The 17017-nt window shown below is 61.3% G+C and overlaps 2 protein-coding genes across 4 annotated transcripts; both read right to left on the bottom strand.

Moving 5' to 3' along the window:
- Positions 1-4334: 4334 nt before the first annotated feature.
- LOC102937918 (zinc finger protein 345) lies at positions 4335-7975 on the bottom strand. Its single transcript, XM_037898694.2, has 2 exons — positions 7821-7975; positions 4335-6892 (listed from the first exon to the last, which is right to left on the bottom strand). The coding sequence occupies exon 2, from the start codon at positions 6882-6884 to the stop codon at positions 4449-4451; it is 2436 nt and encodes an 811-aa protein (XP_037754622.1). The 5' UTR covers positions 6885-6892; positions 7821-7975; the 3' UTR covers positions 4335-4448.
- Positions 7976-10253: 2278 nt separating this feature from the next.
- Positions 10254-15914, bottom strand: LOC102938145 (E3 ubiquitin-protein ligase TRIM69). 3 transcript variants are annotated; one of them, XM_037898695.2, is made up of 6 exons: positions 15341-15914; positions 14942-15037; positions 13338-13571; positions 12819-12841; positions 12577-12725; positions 10254-12408 (listed from the first exon to the last, which is right to left on the bottom strand). In XM_037898695.2, exons 1-6 carry the CDS (start codon positions 15743-15745, stop codon positions 11867-11869), a joined length of 1449 nt encoding a protein of 482 aa, XP_037754623.1. In that variant the 5' UTR covers positions 15746-15914; the 3' UTR covers positions 10254-11866. The 3 variants fall into 3 exon arrangements, with proteins under 3 accessions (XP_037754623.1, XP_037754624.1, XP_037754625.1); XM_037898696.2 differs by having other exon boundaries at positions 12577-12701; XM_037898697.2 differs by having other exon boundaries at positions 13338-13597; positions 15341-15726.
- Between the last annotated feature and the right edge of the window lie 1103 nt (positions 15915-17017).

The raw sequence follows: 17017 nt of genomic DNA, 5'->3' as shown, positions 1-17017 counted from the left end.
TGGGAGCCAGGACTCCTGGGTTCTATCCCCAGCGCTGGAAGGCGAGTGAGGTCTAGTAGGTTAGAGGGGGGGCTGGGAGCCAGGACTCCTGGGTTCTATCCCCAGGGATGGGAGAGGAGTGGGGTCGAGTGGGATAGAGCAGGGGGGCTGGGAGCCAGGACTCCTGGGTTCTATCCCCAGCGCTGGAAGGCGAGTGAGGTCTAGTAGGTTAGAGGGGGGGCTGGGAGCCAGGACTCCTGGGTTCTATCCCCAGGGCTGGGAGGGGAGTGGGGTCGAGTGGGATAGAGCAGGGGGGCTGGGAGCCAGGACTCCTGGGTTCCATCCCCAGCTCTGGGAGGGGGGTGGGGTCTAGTGGGATAGAGCAGGGTAGCTGGGAGCCAGGACTCCTGGGTTCTATCCCCAGCTCTGGGAAGGGGGTGGGGTCTAGTGGGATAGAGCAGGGGGGCTGGGAGCCAGGACTCCTGGGTTCTATCCCCAGCGCTGGAAGGCGAGTGAGGTCTAGTGGGATAGAGCGGGGCAGGGTGAGAACCTGCCAAGAGTCTGACAGAAGAACACAGCGGCTGTTATGCCAATAAGTCTTTATTACAAGGGTGAGGAACACAGGACCACGGCTGAGAGCAGGGCCTGATCGCTCCCAGGTACCCGCAGCAGCCCCCACCACGCTCGGCTGTCCCCCACCCCAAGCTGGGATGACACATACGGACCCACCCCCACAATGACTCCCCAATCCCCCTCTGCCCACGCACAAGGAAGTGTGTGTGGGGGGAATAACTCCCCAACCGCACCCAGACTTCACTAACAGATTTTCCCCAAGGGCTGCATAGATGTTTATGGGTTAAACTGGAGAAGCCCCGCCCCCGGAAGCATTACGGATCCCCGATCTAAAAATGGGGAAACCGAGGCACAGAGTGGCATGCACCTCACGGTTACATAATGACAGCAAAGAGGGAGGACTGGGCAAAGAACCCAGGAGTCCTGAACCCCCCTTCCTGGTGCTCTAACCACTAGACCCCACTTCCCTCCCAGAGCTGGGGACAGAACCCAGGTGTCCTGGCTCCCAGCCCCCCCAGCTCTAACCCACTTGACCCCCACTCCCCTCCCAGAGCTGGAAGAGAACCCAGGAGTCCTGCCCCTACCCCGGCTCTAACCATTAGACTCCCGGCTCCCCTCCCAGAGGTGTATTGAATCTCCCAGTGGAACTCAGACACCCTCGGATTTCTTCTCTCTGTAGTGGTGGGGTTGTGCTAAACTCCTCTCCACTCACTTCCTGTTTAGTCCCCACCCACCCCACAGACTAGAGCCGGGGCTCCGTAGTGGGGAAAGGCCCCCGGTCCCATTCCCCATCTCGGCACCTCTCCGCTGCTTCTCTACGGCGCGGCCTCTACTAAACTAACACCCTCCACGGCAACGGGGAACGCTGCCTACTCGCTAATGTTGCCAACAGAGCGGATTACGGCATCCTCACCCCACCAGCTCCACGGCTCTAGCCCACTAGACCCCACTTCCCTCCTGGAGCCAGGGATAGAACCCAGGAATCCTGGCTCCCAGCCTCCCCTGCTCTAACCACTACACCCCACTCCCCTCCCAGAGCCGGGGACAGAACCCAGGAGTCCTGGCTCCCAGCCTTCCCTGCTCTAACCACTACACCGCACTCCCCTCCCAGAGCCGGGGACAGAACCCAGGAGTCCTGGCTCCCAGCCTCCCCTGCTCTAACCACTACACCGCACTCCCCTCCCAGAGCCGGGAACAGAACCCAGGAGTCCTGGCTCCCAGCCTTCCCTGCTCTAACCACTACACCGCACTCCCCTCCCACAGCCGGGGACAGAACCCAGGAGTCCTGGCTCCCAGCCCCCACACGCTCTAACCACTACACCCCACTCCCCTCCCAGAGCTGGGGACAGAACCCAGGAGTCCTGGCTCCCAGCCTCCCCTGCTCTAACCACTACACCCCACTCCCCTCCCACAGCCGGGGACAGAACCCAGGAGTCCTGGCTCCCAGCCTCCCCTGCTCTAACCACTACACCCCACTCCCCTCCCACAGCCGGGGACAGAACCCAGGAGTCCTGGCTCCCAGCCTTCCCTGCTCTAACCACTACACCGCACTCCCCTCCCAGAGCCGGGGACAGAACCCAGGAGTCCTGGCTCCCAGCCTCCCTGCTCTAACCACTACACCCCACTCCCCTCCCACAGCCGGGGACAGAACCCAGGAGTCCTGGCTCCCAGCCTTCCCTGCTCTAACCACTACACCACACTCCCCTCCCAGAGCCGGGGACAGAACCCAGGAGTCCTGGCTCCCAGCCTCCCCTGCTCTAACCACTACACCCCACTCCCCTCCCACAGCCGGGGACAGAACCCAGGAGTCCTGGCTCCCAGCCTTCCCTGCTCTAACCACTACACCGCACTCCCCTCCCAGAGCCGGGGACAGAACCCAGGAGTCCTGGCTCCCAGCCTTCCCTGCTCTAACCACTACACCGCACTCCCCTCCCAGAGCCGGGGACAGAACCCAGGAGTCCTGGCTCCCAGCCTCCCCTGCTCTAACCACTACACTGCACTCCCCTCCCAGAGCCGGGGACAGAACCCAGGAGTCCTGGCTCCCAGCCTTCCCTGCTCTAACCACTACACCGCACTCCCCTCCCAGAGCCGGGGACAGAACCCAGGAGTCCGGGCTCCCAGCCTCCCCTGCTCTAACCACTACACCCCACTCCCCTCCCACAGCCGGGGACAGAACCCAGGAGTCCTGGCTCCCAGCCTCCCCTGCTCTAACCACTACACCGCACTCCCCTCCCAGAGCCGGGGACAGAACCCAGGAGTCCTGGCTCCCAGCCTTCCCTGCTCTAACCACTACACCCCACTCCCCTCCCACAGCCGGGGACAGAACCCAGGAGTCCTGGCTCCCAGCCTCCCCTGCTCTAACCACTACACCCCACTCCCCTCCCACAGCCGGGGACAGAACCCAGGAGTCCTGGCTCCCAGCCTCCCCTGCTCTAACCACTACACCGCACTCCCCTCCCAGAGCCGGGGACAGAACCCAGGAGTCCTGGCTCCCAGCCTTCCCTGCTCTAACCACTACACCCCACTCCCCTCCCACAGCCGGGGACAGAACCCAGGAGTCCTGGCTCCCAGCCTTCCCTGCTCTAACCACTACACTGCACTCCCCTCCCAGAGCCGGGGACAGAACCCAGGAGTCCTGGCTCCCAGCCTCCCCTGCTCTAACCACTACACCGCACTCCCCTCCCAGAGCTGGGGACAGAACCCAGGAGTCCTGGCTCCCAGCCTCCCCTGCTCTAACCACTACACCCCACTCCCCTCCCACAGCCGGGGACAGAACCCAGGAGTCCTGGCTCCCAGCCTCCCCTGCTCTAACCACTACACCGCACTCCCCTCCCAGAGCCGGGGACAGAACCCGGGAATCCTGGCTCCCAGTCCTCCCTGCTCTAACCACTACACCGCACTCCCCTCCCAGAGCCGGGGACAGAACCCAGGAGTCCTGGCTCCCAGCCTCCCCTGCTCTAACCACTACACCCCACTCCCCTCCCAGAGCCAGGGACAGAACCCAGGAGTCCTGGCTCCCAGCCTTCCCTGCTCTAACCACTACACCGCACTCCTCTCCCAGAGCCGGGGACAGAACCCAGGAGTCCTGGCTCCCAGCCTCCCTGCTCTAACCACTACACCGCACTCCCCTCCCAGAGCCAGGGACAGAACCCAGGAGTCCTGGCTCCCAGCCTCCCTGCTCTAACCACTACACCCCACTCCCCTCCCACAGCCGGGGACAGAACCCAGGAGTCCTGGCTCCCAGCCTTCCCTGCTCTAACCACTACACCACACTCCCCTCCCAGAGCCGGGGACAGAACCCAGGAGTCCTGGCTCCCAGCCTCCCCTGCTCTAACCACTACACCCCACTCCCCTCCCACAGCCGGGGACAGAACCCAGGAGTCCTGGCTCCCAGCCTTCCCTGCTCTAACCACTACACCGCACTCCCCTCCCAGAGCCGGGGACAGAACCCAGGAGTCCTGGCTCCCAGCCTTCCCTGCTCTAACCACTACACCGCACTCCCCTCCCAGAGCCAGGGACAGAACCCAGGAGTCCTGGCTCCCAGCCTCCCCTGCTCTAACCACTACACCGCACTCCCCTCCCAGAGCCAGGGAAAGAACCCAGGAGTTCTGGCTCCCAACCCTCCCTGCTCTAACCCACCAGACCCCAATCCCCTGCAAGATCCAGGGATAGAACCCAGGAGTCCAGGCTCCCACTGCTCCCCTGCCCCTCCCACGCCTGTACACAAAAGACAGACACATTTTGTTCAGACCCAAACCCTCCACGCTGATCAGCATCAACCTCAGAGGGTTCCCAGTGTGTCTCCCCCGCAGCCCTCCTTCCCTCACTGCTTCCCCCCTCCCCATTGCCACGCCCCCCCCCGGGGCGGGGGGGGGCAGATTCTCCCACTCCCACGCCTACACCCCTTCCTCGACCGCCACCCCGAGCACCGCGGAGAGCCCCGGCGTCCCGGCCCCCGGGGCCACCTCCAGAGCCGCGGAGGCCGCCGGTGCCGCGGCTGCCGGGGGCGCCGCCCCGGCTCTCTCCTGGGCCAGGAGCTCCTCGCGGGCGTGCAGCTTCTGGTGGCGGGTGTACTGCAGGAGGTACCGGAAGGAAAGGCCGCAGCGGGAGCACCGGTAGGGCTTCTCCCCGGTGTGGATGCGCTGGTGCTGGACCAGCGCCGAGCTCTGGCTGAAGCTCTTCCCGCACGCCCCGCAGGCGTAGGGCCGCTCGCCGGTGTGGGTCCGGCGGTGCTGGGCCAGGGCCGAGCTGTGGCCGAAGGCCCGGCCGCAGTCGGGGCAGGCGTAGGGCCGCTCGCCGGTGTGGGTCCGGCGGTGCTCCAGCAGCTTGGAGCTCTGGGAGAAGCCCCGGCCGCACTCCCCGCACCGGAAGGGCCGCTCGCCGGTGTGGGTGCGCCGGTGCTGGGCCAGGTGGGAGCTCTGCCGGAAGCTCTTGCCGCAGTCGCCGCAGATGTAGAGGGTGCCGGGCGGGCGGGCCTCCCCGCCGGCCCGGTGCACCTTGCGGTGCTGGGCCAGGTGGGAATTCTGCCCGAAGCCGCGCCCGCAGTCCGGGCAGCGGAAGGGGCGCTCGCCGGTGTGGACCCGGCGGTGCTGCGCCAGGTGGGAGCGGACGCCGAAGCTCTTGCCGCAGTCCGGGCAGCGGTGGGGCTTCTCGCCGGCGTGGGCCCGCCGGTGCCGCAGCAGGGTGGAGCTGAGGCCGAAGGTCTTGCCGCAGTCGGGGCACTGGTAGGGCCGCTCCCCGCTGTGGGTGGTCTGGTGCTGGATCAGGGTGGAGCTGAGGCTGAAGGCCTTGCCGCACTCGGTGCAGCGGAAGGGGCGCTCGCCGGTGTGGGTGCGCTGGTGCTGCGTGCGGGTGGAGCTCTCCGAGAAGCGCTTCCCGCACAGGCCGCAGGGGAAGGGCTTCTCGCCGGTGTGGGTGCGCCGGTGGTTGAGCAGGTTGGAGTTGCGGTTGAAGCTCTTGCCGCAGTCCGGGCACTTGTAGGGCCGCTCGCCGGTGTGGATGATCTGGTGCTGAAGCAGGGTGGAGCTGAGGCTGAAGGCCTTGCCGCAGTCCGGGCACTGGTAGGGCCGCTCGCCGGTGTGGACCCGCCGGTGCTGCAGCAGGTTGGAGCTGCGGCTGAAGGCCTTGCCGCAGTCCGGGCACTTGTAGGGCCGCTCGCCGGTGTGGGTGCGCTGGTGCTGGAGGAAGGTGGAGCCCCGGCTGAAGGCCCGCCCGCACTCCCCGCACTTGTAGGGCCGCTCGCCCGTGTGGATGCGGCGGTGCTGCGCCAGGGTGGAGTTGGAGCCGAAGGACTTGCCGCAGTCCGGGCACTGGAAGGGGCGCGCCGGCGGGGCGGGGCGGGAGGACGGCGGCGGGCCCGGATTGCCGGTGAGGTCGAAGGCGGGGGGGGTTTCCGAGCTGGCGTGCAACCCACGTGCCCCGTCCTCGTGCGAGCCACGGCAGAAGCTGAGCTCCCCGCCCTCGTGCGAGCCAGCAGGCAAGCCCCGCTCGCTGTCTTCGTCGGAGCCCCGCTGGAAGTTTAGCTCGCCGTCTTCGTCGGAGCCGGCGTGCAACCCAAGCTCACTGTCCTCGTGCGAGCCAGCGTGCAGCCTGAACTCGTCATCTTCGTCTGAGTTCAACCCAAGCTCACCATCCTCGTGCGAGCCAGCGTGCAGCCTGAAAGCACTGTCTTCATCTGAGCCGGTGTGCAACCCAAGCTCACTGTCCTCGTGCGAGCCAGCGTGCAGCCTGAACTCACTGTCTTCATCTGAGCCGCCGTGCAGCCCACGCTCACCATCCTCGTGCGAGCCAGTGTGAAGCCCGAACTCACCGTCTTCATCTGAGCCGCCGTGCAGCCCACGTTCACCATCCTCGTGCGAGCCAGTGTGAAGCCCAAGCTCACTGTCTTCTTCCGAGCCGGCGTGGAACCTGAGCTCACCGTCCTCGTGCGAGCCAGTGTGAAGTCCAAGCTCAATGTCTTCTTCCGAGCCGGCGTGGAACCCGAGCTCACCGTCCTCGTGCGAGCCGGCGTGCAACCTGAACCCACCATCTTCATGTGAGCCACGCTGGAAGTCGAGCTCACCGTCTTCCCCCGAGCTGGCGTGCAGCCCGAGCTCACAGTCCTCGTGCGAGCCACGACAGTAGCTCCTCCGGTAGGCTGCGGGGCTGCTGTCCGGCTGGGAGCAGGCGTCCCCCACTGCCCCGCTGCCGGCTGGGCTGTCCGGTCCCCACTCCTCGTTATCCGACCAGCACTGGATGTCGCACGAGATCCCCTGCTCCGAGCCAGCCGGGCTCGGCGGCTTTTCCTCTTCCTCGGCCCACGGAGAGGGGCTGTGCTCTTCTGCCTCGCTCATGGCTGGGACTGGGGGGAGAAGAGAGGAGTTCATGGAGTGACGGGCCAAGAGGGGACCTGACCCCCCTGGACTGGGAGCCCGGACTCCTGGGTTCTCTCCCCGGCTCTGGGAGGGGAGTGGGGGCTAGTGTGTGAGCGAGGGAGGCTGGGAGCCAGGACTCCTGGGTTCTCTCCCTGGCTCTGGGAGGGGAGTGGGGGCTAGTGGGTAGAATGGGGGGAGGCTGGGAGCCCGGACTCCTGGGTTCTATCCCCCTGGGCTGCAAAGGCTGGGGGATGCAATGAATGCCAAGCATGAGTAGCGCCCTCACTCTCACACACACACACACACACACACACGGGGGGGGGGGGGGGGGGGGGGGGGGGGTCCGTGCTGCTCTCCCCAGGACAAGGCGAGGGGGAGGGCTGGGGATTGGGGAAGGGACACACAGCCCAGGAGGTGAGGAGGGAAGAAGAGGAGAAATCTGCACCAGGGCTGGGAAGTGAGCCAGGGGGTGCCCCCAAACAGCCCCAGCCTGGGTGCTAAGCACTACACCCCGAGCTGGAATCCAAGGGCAAAACTACCCCGACCCCCAAACGGGCCAGGCTGGGGTGGGGGGGGGGAGGGGAGAGATGAGACCCTGCACCGCCCGCCCTGTGTACCCTCCCAGAGTGGGCCAGGCTGGGGGGGGGGGCCCTGCACCGCTCCGTGCACCCCTGGAGCGGGCCGGGCTGGGGGGGGGCCCTGCACCGCCCCCCCTCCCCGTGCACCCCCCGAGCGGGCCGGGCTGGGGGGGGGGCCCTGCACCGCCCCCCCTCCCCGTGCACCCCCCGAGCGGGCCGGGCTGGGGGGGGGGGCCCTGCACCGCCCCCCCTCCCCGTGCACCCCCCGAGCGGGCCGGGCTGGGGGGCCCCTGCTGGGCTCGGCTCCCTGCCTGGATCCCGGGCGGCCCCGACTCACCCGCGCCGGGAGGGTGGGGGCTGGATCCCCGCTGGGGGCCCCGATCCGGCCCCTGGGGCCCAGCCGGCGCCGAGCCCAGGGCCGGGGGTGGGCGGGGGCCGGTAACAGGAAGGTCCCGGCGTGAAAGCGGCTCCCGGTTACGCACTTCCTAGGCGGGGGGTTTGAACTGGCGCCCGGGAGGGCTGGAGCCGGAGCCCCGAAGCCAGGGCGATGGGCGGGGAGTCACGCCCAGAGATGTGGGGGGGCGGATTTCCCCAGCGGGAGGGGCCACCCCCAGACCCACAGGGACCCCCTCTGCACCCCCCACACCCGTCCGCCCCATAGCCCTCTGGGCCCCACCCTCCTGCGCCCCTCATGCATGCACAGCGCCCCCCTCTGTACCCACACCCATCCGCCCTATAGCCCTCTGGGCCCCACCATCCATGCTCAGCGCCCCTCTCTGCACCCCTCACACCCATCCGCCCTGTAGCCCTCTGGGCCCCACACCCCCAGGCCCCTCATGCATGCACAGCACCCCCCTCTGCACCCCCCCACACCCATCTGCCCCATAGCCCTCTGGGCCCCCCACCCACGGCCCCCTACACACAGCCCCCCATGCAACCCCCGACAGTCTCTACAACCCCCCCAGACATCCCCCTCCCCTTGCATGCACCCTGCACCCCCATGGCCCCCTCCAACCGGCACACACACACACATGCAGTCCCTCTCTGCACCCCCTATACATACACACAGCCCCTCTATGCCCAGGTGTGTACACACACACACACACACACCCCATAGCTAGAGGTGCCCGTTTCGGTTGGAGGTATTCCTGGAGGACCATCTTTCATTAAAGATTAATCTTTACTTCCTGCAGAGTCCAGGATAATCCCGGAGGGTTGGCAGGAGAGACACAAGCTCCCTTGCAGGGATATTCGCCAAGTACAGCTGGTAGGAGACAAAACATTTCCGCTTTCCCCACTCAGAACTAGGCAAAACTCGTCCAGTTTGATTATATTCCGGATTAAAACGAACAGATCTGGGCTTTTTTTTAACATAAGGAGCCTTTGACCCAATGGAACCACACAAAACACCCACCCTCTGAACAGAAAACAAAGTTTTTTATTTCATTCTGATCACCCTGAAGTTGTTTCCCACTGTCTGCAAGATATAAGCCATTGTCTGAGCCAACCTAGATGCCAGTTCATATTGCTGTAACGAGGAAAGATTTTTACACTTCCATTGTTCCTCCCAGAAAATGGCGATGAATGTATTGTCTTTTAAGCACAAAGTGAAACACTCTCACTTTTTCGGGTGGCGATTGACTGGAAATTAATGGGGAAACAAAGTGAGATGACTAAATGAAACTAAATGAAATCCTTCTCTTTTTACATGGTTAAATACTGGACTTGGCCTCTCTGTCGCGAAGTGAACATGGTAATCAGCGCCCTTTTTACAAGAAAGGGAAACATTTTGACTTTCTGATCACAAACGAAAGAAAACCGGCTTTTGAATTAACTGAAATTTCAGCTTTTCCCAATTCAAAGCAATTTTCCTTCGGACTCAACACAAAGTGCAGGTCAGGGTTTTGGGGTTGTTGGGTTTTTTTTTGTAAAGATTCACAATGTTTTGAATTTGTTTGATGGAAAAATCAATCACTTTAGCTAGAGCAGACATTTCCTTGACCCCCCTCCCCCCCCCCCCCCCCCCCCCCGCAAAATCAGTTTAGATGAAGACACCAAGGCCAAAAGAGACAGCCCCTGCCCCTGAAAGCTCACAGTCCAAATAGACAAAGCCAGGATCATTCCCCCATTTTACACATGGGGAAACTGAGGCCCAAACCAATTCAGTGACTCCCCAGAAGTCACATGGGGAGTCTGTGAGAAAGCCAGGGATAGAACCCAGGCATCCTGACTCCCAGTCCCCACTAGACCCTGCTTCCCTCCCAGAGCTGGGGATAGAACCCAGGCGTCCTTGCTCCCAGCCCCCACTGCTCTAACCCACCAGACCCCACTCTCCTCCCAGAGCTGCGGGGAGAACCCAGGAGTCCTGGCTCCCAGACCCCACTCCCATTCCAGAGCTGGGGATATAACCCAGGAGTCCTGGCTCCCAGCCCCCCCTGCTCTAACCCACCAGCCTCACTCCCCTCCCAGAGCTGGGGATAGAACCCAGGCGTCCTGGCTCCCAGCCCCCGCTCCCCTGACTCTAACCTACTTGACCCCGCTCCCCTCCACCTAGGGAGAGAACAAAAGTTGGGCAAGAAGTAGCTTTTGTGTTGAGCAGGAAACACCAAGATTTCAAAAACATTTCAGTTCCCAAACCATTCTTTTTTGGGGAAATGTCTTGAAAAATGACGTGTGTGTGTGGGGGGAGGGGGGAATCACTTTGCATCAATCAAAATGTTATGTTCCAATTTCAACCTTTACCAAAAATTATGTCCTATAAACACTTATGTATAGTTCTACTAAATAGACAATTCTTTATATAATTTTTTAAAAGCCAGACTATGAAATATTGCATATGAAATATTAATTGTATACGTATACATATATCATTGTATTTAAGTATTCTATCTAGCACACACTGGTCTCAATTTAGTTTTCACTTCAATTTATATTCTATGAATATTCGGCTTGGGAGAACTAGCTTTGTCATTTATAATTTGGACTGATCGTGACGTTTATTTGTCAGCTTTTTGATATTTTTATCAACTTAAAACTTTCAGAGTTGCAGGAAATTCTGGGAGAGTCCGCTAGTTCTTTAATGATCGTCTCATCAAAGCCAAACGCTTCTTTGATTATCTGTCCATTTCAATGATTACGAATGGAAATATTTTTCCATGGTGGAGGGTGACATTGACATTGACGGATACAAATGAGCAGATACAAATCCAATCCTTCCAGGCCTAAACAGTGTCGGGTTGAGAATTATGATAAATGTAAAATTAAAAAAAAATCAAAATGAACCATCACGTTGAAGCAAAAAAACCAAAATGCCCTGATCTGATTCTCCCCCGGCCCTGCCATTCCCTCCGCCCCGAAATGTCATCAGAATGTTTCCATGGCATTTTTTCCCTACGCAAACATGGTCCCTCTTTGGAAACTTTCCCACCGCCTCTAGCCAGGACCCAGGAGTCCTGGCTCCCACGCCGGTACCTTCAACTCAAGTGCGTCTTCGCCTCTTATCACTCGCCCACCGATTATGGATCATGGGGCAACATGGAAATCGGTCTCCTGTGAGGACCAGTGTCTGCAGCATTGTTTCAGAGGATCCAGGGCCTACCACCAAGGATGGCTAATCTGCGGCTGGAGTCCAAGATGCCACCAGGACCCCATCCACTCTTGATTGAAAATTTGCCAGTGATGGACACTCCACCACGGCCCTCGGGAAATTGTTCCCATGGTGAATTCCCCTCCCTGTTACAAATTTGCACCTTATTTCCCGTCTGAACTGGTCTAGCTTCAACTTCCAGCCGTTGGATCATGTTAGACTTTTCTCTGCTAGACTGAAGAGCCCACGGTCACATCTGTTCCCCACGGAGGTACTTGTAGACCATGATCTAGTCACCCCGCAGCCGTCTCTTTGTTCCTCTAAACAGCTTGAGCTCCGGGAGTCTCTCTCTCTAAGGCAGGTTGTCCAGTCCTTTAACCGTTCTTCTCTGACCCCTCGCCAATCGATCCACGTCCTTCTTGAAGCGTGGGCACCGGAACCGGACACAGGGCTCCACCAGCGGTCGCACAAGGGCCAAATCCAGGGGGGAAATAAACCTCTCTGCTCCTACTCGCCATTCCCCTGTTTGCGCATCCCAGGATCACACTAGCTGGATCTTTAGATCCTTTTCAGAGTCCCCGCTTGGCAGGATACAGTGTGGCCTGGCGCTCGGCTCCTTCTTGCTTTGGAGCATGAAATAGCTGGGGTTGAGGGGTTTGAGAGTTTTTTTTTTCTATGGGTAAGGTGGTGCTTATAAAACCACTGGATGGCTCATGGGGGCAGGGAATGGGGCACGGGGCTTTTCCCTCTAAGGGGCGCCGGCTCTGATCCGACCCCAGGGCAGAGGACTGGCTGGCTCAGGGCAAGGGGCAGATTTTCAGGGGGGTAGTGTTCCCCGCCGAATCATAGAGCCCGGGGCAGAAATAGGGATACACACTCTCTGCAAACCGGGCACTGAACGTATAGAGGTGGGACATGCCCCGGGCATCATAGAAGGAAACCTGGCCCCCTTCGTAGTCCAGGTACACCCCAATCCTGTGGGGCAGGGCCTGGGGGCGGAGCACCACTGGGGGCGTGTCCTTGGCCATGAGCTCGGCCCCGCCCCGGAGCCGAATGACCCAGAATCCCTTGCTGGGGGAGGCATGGATCTTCCCTTTGCGGCTGATGGAGGCGTGGACCACGCCCAGCGTCCACGCCGGCTTCTCCCCGACCTCCACCTCCCAGTAGCGCCTCCCGGAGGTGAACGCCCCCGCGCCCAGCACGGCCACGCAGAAATCGAAGCGGGCGGGCGTGTCGGGGAGAGGCCGGCGGACGTGGCCGTCCCGGACCCGGGTGCGGTCCTCCGAGAGAACCAGGCAGGGATGAGCCGTGGCGGGATCCAGCGTCACCCGGGGGAGATCTGGGGAGGGAAAAGGAGCAGAGGTGTAGGGGGGCAGGGTTGGTTTAACATGGGGCCCCCTGCCCCACCCCACTCCCTGCAGCACAGCGCCCCCTAGCGCCGCACTGGGGCATTGGGCCAGCCCTGACTCCCAGGGGAGAGCGCCCCCTGCTGATCCCCATCTCTTACCTATGTTGAGGATGGATTTCATGTCCTTCCAGGCCGTATACTGGATCGGCCCTTTGAATTGCCCCAGAGTCTGTGATCGGGACCCTGTATTCGGCCCACAAGGGGTAGCCGGTTGCTTCTTCGCCCTATATGAGAGGGAAGAACCGTGCCCCCCCCCCATAGCGTGTGTTACTGACTGAGCAATGGGGATGGAGGTGTGGGGGAATTAGGGAATGAAGCTGCTACTGCAGTGGCAGACTTACCAGTCCAGGAAGGATTTTATGTCCTGCGAGGGGACGGACACGGAGAGAGAGAAACAAGGAATTAGTAGAATTCTGTCTCTTTAAGACACTGTGGGGTGCTGGGAGTGGCTGGCTCAGTGGGGTGGGGAACAGGACACGGGGCTTTTCCCCGCTCGGGGGCGCCGACTCCCATCCGGCCCCACGGCGGGGGACTGGCTGGATCAGCGGGATGGGGAACGGGAGACGGGGCCTTTCCCCTCTAGGGGGCGCCGACTCCCATCCGGCCCCACGGTGGGGGACTGGCTGGATCAGTGGGGTGGGGAGCAGGACATGGGGCCTTTCCCCTCTAGGGGGCGCCGACTCCCATCTGGCCCCACAGTGGGGGACTGGCTGGATCAGTGGGGTGGGGAACAGGACTTGGGGCCTTTCCCCTCTAGGGGGCGCCGACTCCCATCTGGCCCCAAGGCAGGGGGCTGGCTGGATCAGCGGGATGGGGAATGGGAGACGGGGCCTTTCCCCACTAGGGGGCGCTGGACTCACTGTCAGGAACTCCACCGTGTTCTGCTGGGGCAGGTGGGCCTGGGCCTCGGTGAGCATCTCCTGGGCTGCCTGGCATTTCCCCGCCAGCTCCTGCAGGTTCCTCTGCATCGCCCGCAGCTGGGCGCTGCCCGCCCGCCGCAGCCTCTCCTGCCACTCCCCCTCCCGGGCGGCCAGCCAGCCCCGCAGCGTCCCGAACTCCGTGGAGATGTGATCTTCCAGGCTGAGCACCGTCACCTGGAAAACAGCAGCTCGAACACCCCCTAGGTACCCTCGAGCATCGCGTGAGCTAGTACTGCAGGTACCGGACATCGTCGATAGCTAATACTCCCTGGGACCCAGCATCCCTTGAGCTAATACTCCCAGGTACCTGCCAGGATCCTTCTATAGCCAGTACTCTCTGAGATGCAGCATCTGTCCAGCTAATACTCCCTGATACCCAACATTTCCTGAGCTAATACCCCAGACACCCTTCCACAGCGAATACTCCCTGGTACCCGCATTGCTCCAGCTACTCGAGTACCCAGCAACTTTCTAGAGCTAATGCTCCCAGGATACTCCCAGGTACCCACCCCCCTGTGCATGGCAAATATCCCCAGGTACCCAATATCTCCATGGAGCTAATACTCCCAGGTACCTACCCCCCTGTGCATGGCGAATACCACCAGGTACCCAATATCTCCATATAGCTAATACTCCCAGGTACCTACCCCTGTGCATGGCGAATACCCTGAGGTACCCAATATCTCCATATAGCTAATACTCCCAGGTACCTACCCCCTTGTGCATGGCGAATACCCCAGACACCCTTCTACAGCGAATACTCCCTGGTACCCACATTGCTCCAGCTACTCGAGTACCCAGCAACTTTCTAGAGCTAATGTTCCCAGGATACTCCCAGGTACCTACCCCCCTGTGCATGGCGAATACCCCCAGGTACCCAATATCTCCATGGAGCTAATACTCCCAAGTAGCTACCCTCTGTGGATAGCGAATACCCCCAGGTACCTAATATCTCCATATAGCTAATACTCCCAGGTAGCTACCCTCTGTGCATAGCGAATACCCCGAGGTACCCAATACCTCCATATAGCTAATACTCCCAGGTACCTACCCCTGTGCATGGCGAATACCCCCAGGTACCCAATATTTCCATGGAGCTAATACTCCCAGGTAGCTACCCTCTGTGGATAGCGAATACCCCCAGGTACCCAATATCTCCATATAGCTAATACTCCCAGGTACCTACCCCCTGTGCATGGCGAATACCCCCAGGTACCCAATATTTCCATGGAGCTAATACTCCCAGGTACCTACCCCTGTGCATGGCGAATACCCCCAGGTACCCAATATCTCCATGGAGCTAATACTCCCAGGTAACCAGGAAGTAACTTCACTATACACCAAGTACCTCACATTCTCTCCCAGCTATGGTAAGACTCAAGGTACCCCACCCCAGCCCTACCCTTACCCCTCACAGGTGACTCAGCCGTGCTGTCCCCCAGAGGGCTGCCTGCCTCCTCCCCAGAGTCCCTCGGGTAGCGGCGTGGGGGTGGGAGGTGGGGTCGGGGATCCCGCCCTTCCTCGATCCACCCAGCCCCGGGTACCTGGTGGTTCCGAATCCTCTCTTCCTCCTCCGTCTTCAGCGTCCGGAGCCGAGCGAGGCTGGACTCCAGCTGGGCAATGGCTGAGGGCAGCTCTTCCTGCGGGGCAGCAAACAGGCTGGAGGCGAGGGTGGGGCGGGGGGGGGGGTCACAGGCCAGCGTCCCCAGCTTTACCCCACCAGACCCCACTCTCCAACCAGAGCGGCCCACAGAACCCAGGAGTCCTGGCTCCCAGCACCCTCTGCTCTAACCCACTAAATCCCACTCCCCTGGGGCTCCCAGAGCAGGGGAAAGAACCCAGGAGTCCTGACTCCCAGCACCCTCTGCTCTAACCCACTAGACCCCACTCCCCTCCCCGAGCTGGGGAGAGAACCCAGGAGTCCTGGGGCTTCCCGGTCTCACCTGATGCTGCCCAGTGGCCTGGTGGATGGGGAGGAACGGGAGGTTTTCGGATGTGGCTGGTTGCCTGGCGGCGAATTCCCCGCCCTCCACCCCCCAGGGTTCGCTGTGCTCCGGGCACCTGCCCCCTGGGCACGCCCCCTCCTCTGCCCCACCAGGGCTCAGGCCCCTGGCCTGGTCGATCAGCTTCCTCAGCAGCCTGCAGGGGGCATATCTCCTGTCGGGGCAGGGCTCCCGGCATTCAGGGCAGGCAGGGGGGACGCCCAGGGTGCCCCACGTTGTCTCGATGCAGCCCTGGCAGTAGACGTGGCCGCAGGGCAGGGTGACGGGATCCTGCAGCCAGTCCAGGCACACGGGGCAGGAGAAGTCCTTGGAGAGAGACCCCAATTGGGGGGCAGAAGAGGCCATGGGGTAGGGGGCAGATCCTGGCTCCCAGCCCCCCTGCTCTAACCAGTAGACCCCACTGCCCGCCCTGGGCCGGGGGAGATCCCAGGAGGTGCCGTGCCTGTGCGCGCTGCAGGCCGGCCCAGGGAAAGGTGCGGCCCAGGCTCCCTTTGCTCTCCCCACAGGGAGTTTCTCACTCACAGGGTGTGTGCCCCAGATCTCTGCTCAACACACCCAGCCAGAGAGAGATGCTCAGAGATAGACACAGAGCCCGGCCAAGAAAACACCCGCCCCACCCCCACCGGCTAACAGCCAGAATCACACACACACACACACACACACCGGCTAACAGCCAGAATCACACACACACACACACACACACCGGCTAACAGCCAGAATCACACACACACACACCCCCACCGGCTAACAGCCAGAATCACACACACACACACCCCCACAGGCTAACAGCGAGAATCACACCCACCCCCACACCCACCGGCTAACAGCCAGAATCACACACACCCACAGGCTAACAGCCAGAATCACACACACACACACACACACACACACACACACACACCGGCTAACAGCCAGAATCTCACACACACACACACTCACACACACACACTGGCTAACACCCAGAATCACACACACACACACACACACACACACTGGCTAACAGCCAGAATCTCACATACACCCCCCCCCCACAGGCTAACAACCAGAATCACACACCTCCCCCACTCCCACTGGCTAACAGCCAGAATCACACACACACACACACACACACACACACACACACACACCGGCTAACAGCCAGAATCACACACACCCACAGGCTAACAGCCAGAATCACACCCACCCACCCACCCACCCACCCACACCCACACACCCTGGCTAACAGCCAGAATCACACACACACAGACACACACCCCAGCTAACAGCCAGAATCTCACACACACACCCACCCCCACCGGCTAACAGCCAGAATCTCACACACACACACACACACCGGCTAACAGCCAGAATCACACACACACACACACACACACAGAGGCTAACAGTCAGAATCTCTCACACACACACAGGCTAATAGCCAGAATCTCACACACACACACACACACACACACATACACATCCACACCCACAGGCTAACAACCAGAATCACACACACACACACACCCACCCCCACCGGCTAACAGCCAGAATCTCACACACACACACACACACACACACACACACAGAGGCTAACAGTCAGAATCTCTCACACACACACAGGCTAATAGCCAGAATCTC

The sequence above is a fragment of the Chelonia mydas genome, chromosome 6, assembly GCF_015237465.2.
Source record: "Chelonia mydas isolate rCheMyd1 chromosome 6, rCheMyd1.pri.v2, whole genome shotgun sequence".
NCBI lineage: Eukaryota > Metazoa > Chordata > Testudines > Cheloniidae > Chelonia > Chelonia mydas.
The sequence above is the reverse complement of the archived record's forward strand: the minus strand, read 5'-3'. Positions and strand labels throughout refer to the sequence as shown.

Bases quoted from the DNA above. Each gene is read 5' to 3' on its own strand.
- LOC102938145 (XM_037898695.2), bottom strand. From the start codon at position 15,745: ATGGCCTCTTCTGCCCCCCAATTGGGGTCTCTCTCCAAGGACTTCTCC. The intron at 13,572-14,941 runs GTACCCGGGGCT...GCTGTTTTCCAG, and splicing joins AGAGGATTCGGAACCACCAG to GTGACGGTGCTCAGCCTGGA. The intron at 12,726-12,818 runs GTAAGTCTGCCA...TATGGGGGGGGG, and splicing joins ATAAAATCCTTCCTGGACTG to GCACGGTTCTTCCCTCTCAT.
- LOC102937918 (XM_037898694.2), bottom strand. From the start codon at position 6,884: ATGAGCGAGGCAGAAGAGCACAGCCCCTCTCCGTGGGCCGAGGAAGAG.